Source organism: Xiphophorus maculatus, chromosome 3 (assembly GCF_002775205.1).
Source record: "Xiphophorus maculatus strain JP 163 A chromosome 3, X_maculatus-5.0-male, whole genome shotgun sequence".
In the NCBI taxonomy this organism is placed as follows: Eukaryota; Metazoa; Chordata; class Actinopteri; order Cyprinodontiformes; family Poeciliidae; genus Xiphophorus; species Xiphophorus maculatus.
The window spans coordinates 18,152,309-18,170,604 of record NC_036445.1 but is presented as its reverse complement, the minus strand read 5'-3'; the positions used below and the strand labels follow the sequence as shown (position 1 = coordinate 18,170,604).

General features: G+C 37.2%; 1 protein-coding gene across 1 annotated transcript; it reads left to right on the top strand.

Annotated features, from left to right (window-relative positions):
- The first annotated feature begins 880 nt into the window (after positions 1–880).
- LOC102232912 (40S ribosomal protein S27-like) lies at positions 881–4,233 on the top strand. The gene is made up of 4 exons (XM_014473011.2): positions 881–963; positions 1,606–1,714; positions 2,030–2,140; positions 3,380–4,233. Exons 1-4 carry the CDS (start codon positions 958–960, stop codon positions 3,406–3,408), a joined length of 255 nt encoding a protein of 84 aa, XP_014328497.2. The 5' UTR covers positions 881–957; the 3' UTR covers positions 3,409–4,233.
- The last annotated feature ends 14,063 nt before the right edge of the window (positions 4,234–18,296 follow it).

Sequence of the window (18,296 nt, the reverse complement as noted above, 5' to 3'; positions counted from 1 at the left end):
TTAAATTGTTTCCCAAAACGAATTTTTAACATTGCGTGCAATGGTGATAAAATATGTCCAGTTGTCCACTGACAAAATTTATACGGTATTTTTCATGCGAGTTTACTGCTCAGTTCTAACAGCAAAACTTCAATGTAGAACTTACTAATAATTTAGGCTATTTCTTAGACAGCAGTGGGTTTACGTCTTGAGATAAAGACATTTTAGTTCTGCATGCATGGAAAATTTCAAGAAAGACTTTCCCCAGATAGAATCACTGAGAATGAAAGACAACAAAAATAAATGAACTAATACAAAACGGAAATGTAAAAAAATTAAAAGGCTTGTGGGCAGAAACATCATATCCAAGTACTTAATCCTACTTTCCTGAAGACAAGAAGATCCTTATTCTGCAGAAACATATTTTTCCAGGACTCATAAAACTTGTTTTATACAGTCTTTATATTCATTGGAATGCGCCACTTCCTATTGTGTCCATATGGTCATACAATAATCCATATGTCACAGAATCATGGTTTATACACATCTGAAGTCCAGAATAACATAGCGTCCCCTGCAGGTAACAAAAATCGAGTCACTTTCTGCTAAAACCTTTTTTTTATTTTACACGTGAATTATATTTATTTTACTAAATGAAATAAATCAAGAATGATGAAGAACAATTATTTTTCTTGCCTCCTTAATACTATAGATTGCTTGTTTTTTAATTGCAAGATTTTTTTCTGTCGCTTTTTTTCGGTGAAATCTTACTAGATAGTAAAAAAACTTTCGTAACATAGGTTATTATTAACATTAATGTCGCCAATTTTCTATACCTATTTGATTTAAGAAAATGTTACGTTGACTGTAACCATGTTTTCTTTTTTTCTCCCATCAGCCAGCAGTTTCCGGTACGTGACCAACGTGAGTTTTTCTCTTTTCCTTTCTGCAGCGAGTCTTTGCTGGAAACCCGCAGACATGCCCGTAAGTAAAAAAATACCGTTTGTAAAGTTATTATCATGATATAAAGAGAAGGCTTACCTCGCAAGAAGACGGTACTGGTGTTTTTTTGTGTGATTTGGTTAGTTGTTTCGTGTTGCTTTAATGTAAATGTGGAAATGTGAAGCTAGGCAATATGGCGAGAACACGTGTCGGAGGGAGAAACAGCACGATCTGTTAAAACACGTCTAAAACCCTTCTCCGATGCCTTTTAAATCAGATTTAGGTAGAAAAGAGTTAAACTGGTTCTGTGGTTTAATACTAAAGCCCAACCATGGTCTGTCTGTTTTAAATATAGATTTTTCAAAACACATGTTCTCACATTTTAGAAATAAAATCTGAGACAGCTGTAGGTTTTGGGTTTTTTTTCCCTCCCAGAAATGTAAATTTATTTACTGCTGTAACCTTTATTTATTTCTGACCATTTCTGCTTTACTTCTCTCATGGTTCCTTAAAGTGAAACCTGTATTCAGGTCACACTCTTTGCCTTTGTGTAATCATGTCATAAAAGCTACTTCCTGTACTTGTCAACTTGTTCTCAAATCATTTAAGAAATAACATGATTGCTGTTGCTTTTTAAGTCATTTTTATGTGACTTTCTAACAAGTTATCCTGTCTTTTTTCCAGCTCGCAAAAGATTTGTTGCACCCCAGTTCTGAGGAGGAAAAGAGGAGGCACAAGAAAAAACGGCTTGTGCAGAGTCCTAACTCCTACTTCATGGATGTCAAATGTCCAGGTGTGCGTTAATCTACGAGTTACGGTCAATAATCTGTAATCTAAAAGAAATGTATTAAATAATACGAGTACCATACATTTTGCCTTTATGTGTTGCCCTTTCTCTAAACCTGTAGTGATCGGGGTGTCAAAAAAGGCAGAAAGTGACTTTTGCGGTTGTTTACGAACGAGATTTCACTTGACTCGCTTACACAAACAGCTGCATGGACACCAGTAGTCAGCCATTACGTTCGTCACATAGCAGCAGCTCCTTCTTTCGTTTAGCTTAACACCTCCATGATGTGTTTCTTAGTGGGTTTTTTTGTGCATTTTGCAGGTTGCTACAAGATCACCACAGTATTCAGCCATGCTCAGACAGTAGTGCTGTGTGTCGGCTGCTCCACAGTTCTTTGCCAGCCGACGGGAGGAAAAGCTCGCCTGACAGAAGGTAGAGAGACCACCAAAAGCTCTGTTTCTGGAAAATCCCCTTCATGTTACAGTCAACTATTTGAGAATCACAGAAACAACCATTTTAAGTGTAGCAAGGTGTTTATTTTTCAGTTTTGCTTGATCGAATCACCTGCACTTGTTTATTTAACTCGTCACAGGTTGTTTCTGAAATCCTGGAGTGCTGTGTGTTCACAACAAAGCAGATTTTGTTCTCGCATGTGCTTCACAGTGTTTTTCAAAGTTTACTCTGTGATGAGTCATGTAGATCATAAATTTGACACTGTGGTTGCGATATGTATTATAATGGCAATAAAAGTATTGTTTGGAGTATTTTTTTTAAGCCATGACGTTTCCAATAAGGAAGTTGTCTTAAGTTACACCCACAGGCGTCACTCCATTAACTTTAAATGCTGAGATTTAACACCATGACCTCATCTCCCAGGTTGCTTAAAATCAACTTTTGGCTTCTAAGTTAAGAATAAACTGGAATAATACACAGAAGATTTGTTTATTAAGTAATGTGTATAATCCGAAGTAAAAGCAGGTAAATACCAGGGATTTATGCCTCACTTTTTAGATTTTTAGTAGAAAAATTAAGATGATCCTCCTCCATTTTTCAGGTTGTGCTGTGGTTAACTTTTCCACCTTTGCCTTTGTGTTGCCCTTTCATGATGTTCTCTGTGAACAGGGTGTCTATCGAGGCAAACAGTAACTGTTGGTGCTTGGTGTGAGGAATTCATCACTATTGATCCATTTCTGCACAATCAACTACAAGCACAAACAAATTCTGTTTTTATTCTGATGTAGCTTTAAGCTCACTACTGGTTAGTTTAATTTGTGGGGGGAAAAAAGAGTGGATTAACTGCTGCGTGACTCTTGAGCCAGAAGAAGAAATTATGACTTTATTTAGTGAATGAGCCGAAGGTCGAGGTTTGTTTTATTGACGCTCTCTCCCTCTCTATCATGCGTACTGCTGCCATGGTAACTAACAGCCTCTTTCTGATCTGCATGGGTGCAGCCTCAACCTTTGACACCAGAGTCATGCTTGTTTTGTAGTGGTTCAGTCTAAAAAGAAAAAGCAGATCATCACAGCTAGTACCTGTTATGACTCACTTTGACTGGGTTTTATATAAATATTTTTTTTACATACTTCTTTTATCCTTATGTAACTATGGCTCTTTGTTTCAAACTGAAATGGATTATTTGACTAATTTCCTCCCCTTTCCATTTCATCCAGGATGCTCTTTCAGGAGAAAACAGCACTAGTGTTACCAAACCTGGCTGCAGAGGTGAGAAGGAGAACTTGATGGACGTCAAGTAACGCTGCCAAAGATGCAACGTGGGAAAAAGGAAAGGCGACAACAGGAATAAATCATGTGGAACAGTTTGTGTAAAAGAAGTAACGGGCCCGGCTGGAATCCCTCAAACACCTAATATCTTCTAATTGTTCTCTCTAAATAAACCTGGGATTCATAAGTTGAAATAATTTCACGTTTGTCATCCAGTTTGTTGCTTTTTATGCTTTGACGGGTCTTGAATCCCACTGTCAGCTTACCGGCTCCTCGTGATGAGAGGTGCTGTTAATTTGGAGTTCTGGGTCTGAATTTATCGCTTTAAGCCACACATTCATGGGAAATTGATCTTTAGTAATGCGACTTGGCTACCCAACAAAATGGATTCCTGCAGATCTTGTTCGAAAACTCTAAAGCTGTTTTTAAGAAATGGCGAGTTTGCAGATGACGCTACAGATGATCTTTGCTGCAGTTTTATGTAACAGCCTTGAGAAATACTGGCATTAATATCTCAGTGCTGTCATCACTCTTGAGGGTTGATTATGGGGAAAGCCTTGCTTTGTGAAACGAAGCGCCCCGAGGTGATATGTTAAATAAAAATGAGGTGTGTAGCTGTAGGTTTGAGCGTTCAACTTCCTGTGGAAATTAAGGGAATTGAGTTCAGAAGGAATGTGAATATTTGAAGCACCTTTCTGTTAAGGTTTGGGGGGAATTATTCAATGATAACTTCATTGTTGCCTATGCTTATTTGTTTGTGTTGTGTGGACACAACTTGTTAATAAAATCATGGGAAAGGTGACTGGTGTTCTTTATTGAGTGAATAACTGGATTTATATCAAATACATTTGTCAACATCCACTCATCTTTTGCCTGATTGCCCATCTAACAATTTGCTGTCAAGTACATTTAATAGTCATAGAAGATCTAGATAAGTACAAGTGCACCAGCCATTCAAAAAGTATATTTTAGTAATTCAACTAAAAAAGGGGAAACTACAATATTCAGATTTATTATACTTAGTGACATTTCAAGCATGTCTTTCTGTGGATTTTAACTTGTGTAAAAGCCAAACTTTAGGTCTTTATAACAGTAGAAAATTGTATAAGATCAAAAATAAGGATTTATAAACAGATTTTACCTTCACAATCACTGAAAAACTGTTGCTACTATGGAAAGTTGGAAAAGCAATAGTATAAAAGGAAATGAGAACAAGAGTTTGGACATTATGATGTATTTACTGATTTTTGTGACATTTCAATCATCCTTTTAGGTAGATAAAGCTGTAGTGACCACAGTGGTTTTTAGTTTTGCATCATATTAAATTTAATATAAAAACAATATTGATGTCAATGTATATGTTTCTTCATTTGTTCAGTTGCTTTATGTCTTTTTCTGTCAGGGATGTTGAGGTAAAGTTATGTGAATATTTAACATGTAACCTCAGTTTATTTCAGGTCATAAATAACATTTCTTGCATTTTGATGACAGTGAAATGTTCTCTTGCTTCTCAAACAAAAGCATAAATGAATTCCTTGATGTTTGCAGTTCAGAGTGCTTAAGTGTTAACACAAATATAAGAACATATTAAAGATTTAAAATATTCCAGCTGAGACTGTTAAGTATTGTATTGATTTTGGACTATTTGAAGTTAGTTTATTTTCCAGCTAACGTGTTGAGGAACTTGATGAAATTGATTAATTTGATGAAACTGCCCATAGAGATGGTTTTGCTCCCGTTTCTCTCCCATAATAGAGATCCTCAAGTTCACTACACGATTTGGCTGCAAAAACATGTCCAGGAAACTCATCCCAGAGGATGAATGAGCAGATTCAATTCTCCAAACATCAGATTTTATTAGAAGGAAATAAACTTTCTAGTCTCCATGATTACTATGAAGAGTTTGAGAGTCGTTTTTCTGCTCCCTTCTCTGTGGACGCCTGTGAGACGCTGTGAGGTCTGAGCACATCGTCATCACATTACAGGAGGCCTGATCTGGTCCTCGCTGACACCAGGCGGCCTGCAGACATGGCAGGGTCTCCTGGACATCAGAGAGCAGCTGTGAAAGGAGAGGAAGCTGACCGCAGACAGAGTCTCAGATGGAGAGTGCAGCTGAAGCAGCTGGCTCAACCTTTCCTGAGAATAGACTCAACATCTGTACCCAGCTGCCGGCAGTGAAAGGCAGAGGGGACAGAATAATGAGATCTTCTCAAAGCACAGATTAAAGAAGATGGTGATGCTGCTAAGTATATAAATCTGTCACCAGAGGGCGCTAAACTGTAACGATTGCATCTCGATTTCTTATGAAGCCCATAGAAGACAAATAAGCCAAATAAACATGGAATCGCTTTGTTTTTGTTCTCATTAAGTTTGAAATGCACGTGCTTTTTTATTGTTGAATAAAATATTTATTGATATTATAATTTACTCCTCAATGTAATTTGTGTTGGTTACATTGATCTATGTTGTATTCTGTTTTCTGGTCGTTCAGCAGAGCAAGCTGGTGGTGATAATCTGAGGTCATGTGTGCCAGGCTCTGTGTGTGTTGGAAGCCGAGGAGAAAATGGGATGAAAGGATCAATAAAGAAGGGCAGAGAAATCTGAAAAAGCGAGGACTGAGTTGGGTTTTTTTCAATGCTGCATGCATTCTTCTCCCTGAATCAAATCTAGCAAAATGGAAAAGGTAAAAATCAAAATTTGTTATGAAAGAGAGCTATTGAGAGAGAAAAATCAAAAAGCAGAAATGACAAGGCCGAACAAAATGATGTGGAACATAGGTTCTTTGAGTGCAGCAAGAATTGATCAAGGTTAGATCCAAATAGCTCCCCTCCGACTGAGTTCAACTGGGCAAACTCCCACGCTGAGTGGGGGGTAAACCCTGTATAGAACCACAGTGAACAGTGATTTCATCTGAGCGCACAGTTTGAGCTTCCTCTCACCAAGGACAGAGTCATTATACATTATAAATAACTGTGGTAAATGCTGGTGGGTCTGCCTGACCCCCTGACAGGTCTCCATTATATCACAGAAGAGACACCTGTCAGCTTTGTCCAGAGGAGGAAGACGTCTCCTGTCACATGTTATTTATTTGTTGAATTTATTTATTGCAATATTAGAACAAATTTCTTTTTCGAAATTTGAGACTGCCTCTGCCAATAACAATGATAATAAATAGTATTACAACTACTTGAGCTTCTGTACTTCAATAAAAGTTATTAATGAAATCTAATTGTTGTTTTAAAAGTAGCAAATTGTATATTGTAAAAATAAGCATTAACATTATTTTACTTTGAGTAGTTCTCTAGAGGAAGAATGGGCATCATTTGTGCAAGAATTGACACTGGTCATATTTTTTGATCAAAAATGTTTAGGGAATAATAATTGTGGTAGTGCGGATTTACAAAAATATTTAAAGTGTTTTTTCTAACATATTTTTTCTACTCAAATTAAAGGCTGGAGTTTTCTACTTTTTAGTGTGATGGTGTAAATTTAATTGAAAGCTTTTTACACATCCTCACAATATATTTAGAGGTTGCTGTACAATGATTTAGATGCTTGAACAACACATTTTTGTAGTAGTGAAAACAAAATATCAATGTTTAAAATTCAAAATGGACGTGCCTGAACAAATGAGCAGCTTAAATTTAATATAGAGTGAAAACACTTTTATTTACCACTGGATCTTTTTTGTTTTGTTTAAGAAAAGATGGATAATCAATTTGACTGTCTATCAAATATATTCTTAATTTATTCTAATTCTTTGCTTACATTTTTTAAAAACAGCATGAAACTTACAACATGTATTTTCTTCGATTATTATTAGCATCTACAGGGTGAAAAGATCCTTTTAACTGTAACTATAACAAAGCAAAACACTGTCACACAGTCTTCAACATGGAGATTGAAGAAATCTAGACAGAAAATAGATGGACAAGTACAAGTAGAAAAAAGAGAAGACAAGTATGATGAAACATATGTGTAAGAATAAGACTGTGGAAGGTGAAACTAGTCACAGAGCTCTGGGAGGAGTATGTTCTGCTGAATATAATCTTAGAAAGTAGCTGTCCCTTTTGTACCAACATCACACAGTTGATAAATTAATAAACATAAGCTTAACAAGACGCACACACACACACGCCCACACACCCTTTTGCTGGACTGAGGGTCACTGTGATGGATGCTTCCCATGAACGGCAGTGAACATTAAAAGTCAGGTGACCCGGTGAACACAATCAGTCATGTCAGTTTGCCAGAGCCTGAAATTAATCATTCCTGTCTGTGGTCATTTCCTGCATGAATTATTCTGACTATGTGGCTTAAATAGCCTGGATGCTGTGAATGTCTCTGGGCATGAGGGGACATTTATGAGCAGATGTTTGAAGAGTCAAAAAGATCTGAAGTGGTCAAACTTTTACACCCCTGGTCACAGAGTAGCAGATATAGCGCTTCACAACATGTGAACCTTTTCTAATTTTTAGGCAAAACTTCAGTTCTTCTCAAAATAAGTTTGCAATGATCAACATAAAGGAACGACTGATAGTACGTTTTGAGGAAGATGATACATGGTGAGGCTGCATGCATAGACAAGCAAGGCGTAGTCAATGGATAGATGGATGACAATAAATGGTTTCCAAAACTACATTTTTTATGTGCTAAGATTTTCGTCTTGACAGATTTAGGGCATTACTTTACTAATTTAAACTGTTTCATTGTAGCTCAGACAGCATGTCAGTCATTGTCCTGCTGGAAGCTGGACCTCCACCCCAGCTTCAAATGTTTTGCAACCCTTATGAGATTTTCTTTCAACATTACCCAGAGTTTAACTCCATCCAACATTCTATCAACTATCACCAGCATCCCTGTTAGTGCTGAGGAAAAGTATCTCAACAGCATGATGCAGCCATCACAGTACTTCAAAATAGGGATGGCGTGTTCTAGGTACTGTTTATATAACGTATCAAATACGTTATGTTCTGTAACACATTTTTTACATCTATGTCTAAAAGCTAGAATTTGGTCTGACCTGGTCAGAAATAACCCTTTTCCATAAGGGTGCTGTGTCCCTACAGGGCTAGTGAAGAACAACAAAAGGGACTTCTTCTGTTTCTTTCAGTTGATTTCTTCTTGTATTTACATCTACATTTGTGGAATACATGGCAATTAGTACTACCAATAAATTCTTCCACCTGAGATATGGATCTCCCTAACTCCCTCAGAGTTACCACTGGCCTCTTGGTTGCTGCCTCTTCTAAATACTGTCCTTGCTCAGTGGGTTCTGGTAGATGACCATGTCTTGATAGTTTTGCATTTGTGCCTTACTCATGAAATGTTCAAAGCTTTAGATATTATTACTGACCCTGCTGTAAATGCTCTACAACTTTCTTCCTGACCTGTCTGTTATGAGGCTGTTTGACCAATAACGTTCTGTAATAAATCTCTGAGGCTTAGGGTAAGGGCAAGGGTAACCCTAATCCTCACCCTAACCCCAACCTAATCCCTGATCGTTGTGTACCAGGGATTCTGTGGAGCCCAACACAGATGTTCTTGCCATTTGTCTATTGTTAAGGAAATGGGGTTGTTCTTTAATGCTAAAGAGGGCAGATAAGTTCTAGGTTGGGGAAGTTACACTTAGATCCTGGACCAAGAACCTCTTGCTGTTATGTGACACTGCAGAGCTCTGGAGAGCAGCTTGACCAGTCTCACGATAAGAGGAGGAGCACATTATAAAATTTTCCATTACACAGAAAACATTCCTATAATAAAAAGCAGTATGAATACCTATGCAATAGGAGAACGAGTATAAAAAGGAGTGAAAAAGGAGTATGAATACCCGTGCAAAGCATTGTGGCAAACCAAATGAGAAGGAGAAAGCTGATCAGACTGACTTGAATAAAAACAATCTGTTCCTTCTACTGACTCAGCGTGTTTGAGCATCTTGTTTGCTTTATTAATTGCAGACGAGCTTGTCCTGGTGATTTGGTTCTGGCAAAGAGCAACTTCTGAGATAAAAAAGCCATATTTATTAGAAGTGTATGAAAATAGCTGTTTTGGACAGGAAGATAGTCATAAAAATATATAATCATCTTTATAAGAAGGTCACAGTGTTTCTCGGTTAACCAAGAGGACAGACATGACTTAATGATCGATCAGATCCAGACAGTTGAAATAGTGAGAGGTCAGGAAAACCTCAGCCAAAACTGCATTACAGAATGTGGAGAAGAGATTGGGTGCTGCCATCCAGGACAAGTTTCCACCTGTTTTCACACTAAAAAAATAAATAAATCTGAAACCTGTTTCTTCTGTTGTGAATCAGATTTTGCAATCTGTATAAATGCAGAAATAATGACAACAAACACTCTGTTCATTGCAGCAGGCTTTATTGCACTGACACAAACTGTTTCCTCCTTCTCCTCATTTGTTTTCTAATTCACTAAAGCATCACCCACTCTCTTGCTCCAATAAAATCCCATATTAGGTCAGGCAGGTCTGGGCTCTTCCCCTGAAGGCATACAGGTGGAAGGCAGGGGACACACACACAAAAAAATACACAACAGCAGGCAATTTACAGTCTCTGGTGCACCTGACCTACATTTCAGTGGAGAGCGAGGCAGCACCACAGGAGAAGCAACTCATTATGCATGTGAACACCACAAAAACACCTTATCAGCCCAGCAGTGTTGGTAACTGTCATATCCTTAAATGAGAGATGCTGCTTAACAAATAAAAGAAGCTTTTTAATCAATAGAAGATGCTCTAAATGCAAGTGTATGTTTTCTCGTCTTGGAAATAGAACAATGGGGGTTTGCAAGGTAATTAAAAAAAGTGAGATGTTTACTATGCTTGTTTTTGCCGAATTCAACTGTCACTACGATGATATGCTAATTAGAAATAAATGTGTTAGGATGTAACTCAGCATCCTTTTTCAGTCAGCGTCCAAATCCCTTCGTAAGGAAGGTAAAAGGAGAAGAAAAACGGGCAGAGGGAGGAGAAGATGGAAGAGAAGAGTTCAAGTGAATACAAAATCGTAATTTAATCCTATTTGTGTGTGCGGGGGTGGGTGTGTGTGTGGTTGCCTGGTTGTGCATTCACCTGAGCATCTATGAATGGGTGCAAGAGCATGATAAGCAGAGGGAGCTATAGCTCTGGAACCAGTTAGATATGATAAAAAAAAAAAGAGCAGAGGAGAAAAAAAAAAGACTTGGACCTACAGGTGTGGACAGGAGTTTGCATCAGAGTAGGAAGGAATAAGAAGTAAGCAAGGGAATAGTCTGCTGGACAGGCAGGGAGTTAACATGAAGTTAAACCTTTCTCTTTAACTGGCCAGAATATTTTACTACAACAGACCTAAACCTACTGCCTGAGGTGAACTTAAAGTGGCTACAGGTGCATCTCAATAAATTACAGTATTATCAACTAGTTACTTAAAATCAAACTTTCATTTGCAATGGTATGCTTATATAATATTTACATTTAATAGATAGATCTATTAGAAACTTACTACACATTGAATGGCTGTTCCAAATGTTTAATTATATTATTCCAATGAATCTCGCTTGCACAGCTAATAAAAAACAAAAACAAAACTACATTTATTTATCCTGAAAATAAGTAAATAACTTAGCATCTGTTAAAAAAGACTATGGACTTGGCAGTTCCCTACTCAACATGCTCCTGTCCCACAAGATTTATTCAAGATTTATTGAGAGAGATTTATAAAGCACGGATTGTGTCTGGATTCAGTGCACATCACAGATTTATTCAGGACATGAATGACAACCTTGCTAAGAGGGTATAATAATGTCAAAATAAGTGAGACAAAATTAAAAGCAACCGAACTAAAATCATCCAAACTAAAAAGCAACACCAGGACCGTGCAAAGCTGTGCAGGACAGATGCTTGAGTAAAAATTGACAGAAGATTGTAAAATCACAAAAAGGGAAATTTCATGTGAGGTATTTAATAACCACGCATTGACCAGCAACATCTCCTGACTTAAACCCCATAGATAATTTATAAACTACTGTATACAGTATTGAGGTCATACAAAGCACAGCACATTCCGGTATTGAAAATCTTCATGTAATTTATGTAATACATTTTCTGAGAACCTTGACATTTTTTTTTAAGCTTTAAACCATTAGCAGCTAGGTTATTGTAACAAATGATTATAAAATATAAGCTTCTCTTTGTGAGCAATTAACCTTTCAATGATATTCAAATCTTTTAAAATGCACCTGTGCAATGCTTGAAAATCAAATTTAAAAATATCATTAATAACAGATGGAAATCACTTCTGCGACATGGTTAAGCCACTCTATGTATGTTGGCTGACTGGTTGATCCGTCTGTCTTGTTGTTAAAGATCTGCTATAAAAAAAATCAGGAAGAAGGAAGTCTTTAGAGAAAAAGATAAAAATGTAAGAAAGTGGGGACACCAAAAGGAAGAGGAAAATAAACTTAATGCACAAATGAAACCATGTCCTGATTTCAAGCTTGATATCCAGAGGAGTTCCTGGTAGCCCATTTCTGTCATTTATGTCAGTGGAAGTCTCGTCAGGGGAGGAGGAGAACCTCGGGCCCCCAGAGGTATCATTAAGAATCTCGTCTCTCCCTTTATCTTGATTCAAGCTAAAAGAATGAAAAATAGGTTAATGTACAACCTCTACTTTTTCTAACGTAGCCCGTAGGGAGTATGGGTGGTCTCTGTTGCTATGGAGACAATTATGTATGGTTTGCTTCAAGGTGACCATGGTGAGGGTGCTTTTTACAGTAAAATGCAGTCCCAAACATGTAATTATTACATTTAAGATGGAGACTGATTGCATTCAGTTTAATGTAGAAGTTGTTAAATAGTGTTTTAACAGTGCTGTGTCTATAAATTTATTATTTGCTCTAATTTTTATTAAATGCCCAACAAGACATTAATCGATGTTCAATATCTCTTTATTCTGTCTGAATGTTGTCAAGCCTTCTGTTGCATTCTTGTTAAAACTAAAGAGACTTTCATGGAGTTCTGCAGGGTTGTATGCTTGGACCAATACTTTTTACATAATTTATCCTTATTTTGAGTAATAATATTAGCCACGGCAACTGTCATGGATTCCTTGACTTAATAAAGTTTGAACAAACATCTATTTAATAATCACTAATAATTGGAACCTGGAAGGAATAAATCCAGTTAATGATGACATTAAAAATGAATGCATGTTTTAGATTAAAAGTAGTGTTAAAATACTCTTTGTATTGACAAACACTTCACAGTGAACAATCACCGTGTAAGTGTGAGTAAACGTGTGTAAGTAATTTAAAATGTGAGAAAAGAACATTTATTTATGCCAAAATTTAAGACCACCACTTAAACAGTGGTTAGACCTGAAACCTCACAGAACTGACTGTACATTAAACTGAAACTTTGACTAGACCTTTAAAAGCCTGAAAGTAGATCTGTTTCAAACTGCAAATGCATATTCACCTACGTCCCTATTACATAAAATACTAATGCAGTCAGATTACTAATGGATCCAGCGTGGGAAATGTTAATTAAAAAAAGGTTCAAAGGTGTTTTGCTACAACCATCTTTTGTCTTTTTTATGGCTCATCCATTTGAGTGTTAAGTGCGGACGTTCAGTGGGAACATTTATCAAAGTGTGAGGCAGTGACTTGTTTTATGTTGTAAAGCTCTTTAAGATCTTACGAATGTTCAACATTAAAGTGGTGAGGTTAGGAAAAGTCCTGAAGGGGTTGAAGTGTTGAGAGGACTGCAGCTGAGGCATTAAAACAATTACAGTCCTAATGATGTAATTATTGACAGGCTTGTTGAAGGCAGAAGACGGTTTTTGGAGGGCAATGAACTTCTATACCTTTCTAATAATGTCATTGGGGGGTGATAGGTCGTTAGATGTATCATCTATATCATTTATACAGTAGTGTGCAGGAATATCCATACAACCTTTTAATTTTTTTTTTGCACTATTACTGCAAATTTCTGTGTATTTTTTTTAGAATTTAATGTGACAAAGTAAAATAGTAGGACCTAGTTCTGAGGTGTGAGGAAAATAAGACAATTTTTAACAAGTAAACAAAAAAAGTGAGGCATGAATTTGTCTTTAGTTCTTTCTTCATTGTTCTTTCGACTACAATCCTTTTGAGGTGCGTCTCTGTCTGCTTTTACATCTAGATACAAAATTTATTGCCTGCTTTCAATGCAAAAACGATCTTTAAGATTGGAAAATGAGCATCCATGAGCAGCAGTATTCAAGTCTTTCCTCATCTTCCCAATTCGATTTACATCTGGTTTTTGACTGGGCCATTCAACTACATGAATATGTTTCAATCTAAATACCATTGTGACTGTGGCTGTTTATAAAGAGTTGTTGTTCTTCTGAAAGGTGCAACCTTTGACATGTTTTCTTTCAGGATTCCAGGTATTTGGTTCCTTCTGTTTTCCCATTGACATTGACCAGCTTCCCTGCTTCAGCATTCCTATCGCATAATGCTGCCACCACCATGTGACACATGATGTGTTCAATGTAATGAGCAGAACTACCTGCTTGGTTTACAACTTTGCTTTAAATGTCTACACATCTTTATGTGTTCTTTGGTCTTCATTAGACTTTCACAGAACAGCTGGATTTATGCAGAGAACAAGCTACAGGCAAGTAATACTTTAATACTCTATATGGGAGTATTAAAAAAGGACCTAAATATGTACATATAGCGCTTTACAGATTTTCCATAAAAATGAAAAAAGCTTTTTTTCCTAAATCATTTACTTCATTTGGGCATATATACATTTGTGAGAGAAATCCTTCAATCTGCAAGATAATGTGTGTGTTGTGGTGCTTTAAGGGTTGATTGAATGTCAGCCTTGTGAATTGCAGCTTCTTTCCTTACTTTTACAGTATTCTCCTTTCATCATCGCCACAGCAACCTCACAGTTCAGCTCACAACGAAGACTCCACACTTCTAGCTTTTATCATAGACACATCTGTACCTACAGACTGTAAACGGGAGAATGTGGTCTCTGTGAGTTCAGCATAATCACAGATTGTCCAGACCTTAATGAGGGAGGATATGATTGGGGCTGTGCTGTCAAACTGCTCAGATGTACAGTAATGGCGCGTGGATCGGCTCGGTGCTGTGAACTCCAAAACAGGGGCTGCAAGCGTGATCCGGTCTCCCGCTGACAGAATCTGGTGACATTTGGGCTGATTGTTAAAGTGATGACATTACATCTGACAGCTAAACCACATGATCACAGGCCAGCACAGGCAACTGATAATGACAGCCTACCTTAAGCACCAGCAGGTTGGGCTTCTTCTCCACTTGCATGTCATGCACACACACACACACACACACACACACAGATGCATAAAAACCCATTAGTCATCCTCGCCCATAAAGGAGGCAAGTTGGTGTTAGGTCTCTGCTTTTAGTTCTAATGAGACAGGTGGTCTCCTCTGACCAGACAGAAGAACAGTGGGACACCGACAGTTCAGGAGGATCAGCGAGGCTCGAAGAAAAAAGGCCTGCAAATACATCTCACCACTGAGTGCAGATGACTTATGTACTTTTCATAATAGTTCACAGCATTTTTAAGTTCTCCTTCCTAAGTCTATTCTATTCTCATCAGCTTTATGAGCTATTATTCACCAGACAATTTAAAGGTAACCATAAATTACCAATTAGATCCAAACCAACAGAACAAGTTCAGGGAAACAAATTAAACTTGAGGTTTTTTTTTTTAGCTATGAAGTAACAAAAACAATATAGTCACATGTGAAAAGTGGAGGAAAACGTTAGGACTTTTGGAGACTTCTTTGAGCGCAATGCAGTTTACTTTCAAGGGGAACTTGCTTGGACAGAGACATAGCCACTGTTTTTAACGTACTCTACTTAAATAATATCTTCTGTACATTGCAATTGATGATTTCAGATTGTTTTTGAGAGGTTTTTAAATCCCGTACCTGATCAGTCTTCTGTCTGAAGGCCATGTGAGATTTTAACTATTTTCAGTGGGGAGGAAAAATGGGGTTTCAAAATGTGTTAAAGAAATGTGTTTTTTCTATTCTATTATTATATTGTACTTAGAAGGTATTTTCTAAATATGTAAGTTGATAAAACTGATATTATGGTATCATTTGAACTACCCACCACATTAAGATGGTGATTCTTACAATTAACCAAACCCGTGGTCACAAAATTCAGGTGCCTAATGATGAACTTTCTTGAGTATTTTAGAATTTTATTTTTACACTTACTCATTAAAAGGAGTTTATTTCTGTTTGAAACATATTAGCTTCAGCTCTGCACACAAAACACCTTTCTAAATTGTAATTGTTGGAAAACTACCATAGAGGATCAGTGTTGGGATTTTATCTTTCTGGAAGCTTTGCTCTGTGTAGTTTTCCCACACGGTCAAGAAATGCTGTGAATTCAGCCATGTTGTCAACTCTGGCTGACTTGACAAGTGTTTATTTTACACTTCACCTCCAGTATTACCACCCGTTCTTGATGGCCATTAAGTTGACAGCTGAACTCTGTAAAATTTCACAAACAGTTTGACACCAAGAAAAGAAAAAAAGTCTCATTGTCTTACCAGAAACAAAAGGAAAGGATTCAGAATCAGTAGAAATAGCAAGTATTTCTATTAACTACTTACTAGAAGTAAGTAAGTCGATGGTATGCAAAACATGATATATATTTGTGTGTCTTTTCTTTGAAAAAAAAAATAAGTTTGACTCAGAGATGAGATTAATCAGAAGCGATGTCTGGTGTTGGTAAACTAAGCCAGCCAAACCAAATGCAAAAGGCTCTTTATGAAGTACCTGCATTCAAATATTTATTCAAAGATCTTACTTTATTTGTCTATTTACTTTTTTGGAAAAGTATCCTAAGAAGAAGATAAAGATATTGGAAAAATCACATATCTTTCTTTTGAAAGCTCCTGGAATGGGAGTCAGCCACATCCTGTCTAGACATTGTAATCACTGTACCAACATTATCTTTGTCAGCCACAATGTCTGATGTTCATGTTCAGTGATTTGAGATGTTTTTAAATGGATTGTGCTTTTATCCAAAGTGCTCCACACACTGACAGCACATTTGTAGCAATAAGCCACTCGAGATCCATTGTCTTACTCAGCGTGTTGATTGAAGAGCAAACTTTGTTATTAGTGTCCAACCTGCTGAGCCGCAGCAGCCAAGAACGCAAAGGTTAAACAAGCACTTCATGCAGGAAATTGATCAGAGCCATTATTGCTTCTTTCCTGTATTACTAAAGTTGAAAATGTGTGCTTTTTTAAACACTGTTAATATATTTTTCGGTGTCACTTTCTTGGGCATTTCTTGCTCTTGCTTTCAGTATTTTTTGTGTGTGATGACATTTTTTTCCAGACATATTCTCATCTTTCTGGCTGGAATATGAGCAAAAACATCTCACAGTTTCCATTACATCTATAACCGATACTCCCCTTGGCACAGTAATCTGCAGAGAGTAAACATGTTTACTGAAAAATGGAGAGAGGTCGACAGACCTCCACTACGGACATTACCTTGGCCCCAAAATTATAGGACTCAATCATAAAAATTCACAAAGACCAATAGAAGATGATGAAAACCCCCTGCAGATAGGAGGGCCTGCCAGCAAACAGCACAGATGACAAACACATCACATCAGGGAAGATACGTTGGATTGGCCCTCAGCAGAACAACGCCTCAGGCGTTTTGGCTTTCACAGCTCGGTCCTTCTGTTTTATCTCTGGGCAAAACACCCAACAGGCCAGGTTTATATGAAGCGGCGTTTATGAAAAAGTAATCGGTTTCATCTGTCGAGGAGATATAGGACCCTCTCGGCAAACTGAGCTTATTTCATATTATACGATATCAGGTTGATGTGTGATCACCGATTAAGCAAGTAGTCATAACTAGGATAATATTAGTGCTAACAATCACAAAACATACAGCCAATCCTCCAAACTGAGTTTTATTGAAAAGGCGGATTTGCCTCCGTCTGTAAACAAAGCGAGGTTTAAAAATGAGAGGTAAAAAGATGCCTGCTTAACGATGTTTAACGATGTCTGGCTGTGGTTGAAAGGTGGTTCGGATTGATCAGAGGGGCCCACCAGGCCTGAATGTTAACACTTGTTCCAACAAAATTTGGATGGGATGGATTGTCTGGAAATGTTCCATTTTCTGTGTTTCCTGGGCAAAATAAAGACTGGTGGCAGGACGGTGCTTAACGTGATTAGATTTCAACACATACAGAATGGAGGAGAAAATGTTCCCTCTTTAAAAACTTGATTGTTTATTGTTTAAAAATATTTTTTATATACTTACAATTTTAAAAAATCTGTAGTTTGTCCAATATTTGGGTATTTTTTAGCCATATGTCCAAAATTGGTCTTATAGAAAATGTATTATTATTTGAGATTTGTTGTACTGAAGTAAATTATGATGGAAAATACAAAGATCTTTAAATTGTGTATCTTTATTCAAGTGTTTTGGAGTGCAATTGTGAGTATGCACACCACACTTGATCAAAATAAATGTACACACTGATTATAGTGGAATACAAATTTCTCAACTGTCCTAGAAGTGTTTTCAGAAATAAATCACTTAGACCACTCTTCCAGTATCCATCTTTGTAATGCTTATAGATTTTAAGTTTTGCTGACAAGCATTTCCCTTCCTTTACGTACAATAGATGCCCTAATACACAACCTCTGTAGATGCTGAACAAGCTTTGCACTGACGGCATCACGACTCCACAGCACAAGTCTCAGGACAAAAAACGCTTCCTGAAGTCTTCTGCAATTGAACATCTCATCTTGACGTTTCTGGTGATCTGGTCTTTGGTTTATGATGA

Bases quoted from the DNA above. Each gene is read 5' to 3' on its own strand.
- LOC102232912 (XM_014473011.2), top strand. The intron at 1,715-2,029 runs GTGTGCGTTAAT...TGCATTTTGCAG, and splicing joins CATGGATGTCAAATGTCCAG to GTTGCTACAAGATCACCACA. The intron at 2,141-3,379 runs GTAGAGAGACCA...CATTTCATCCAG, and splicing joins AAAAGCTCGCCTGACAGAAG to GATGCTCTTTCAGGAGAAAA.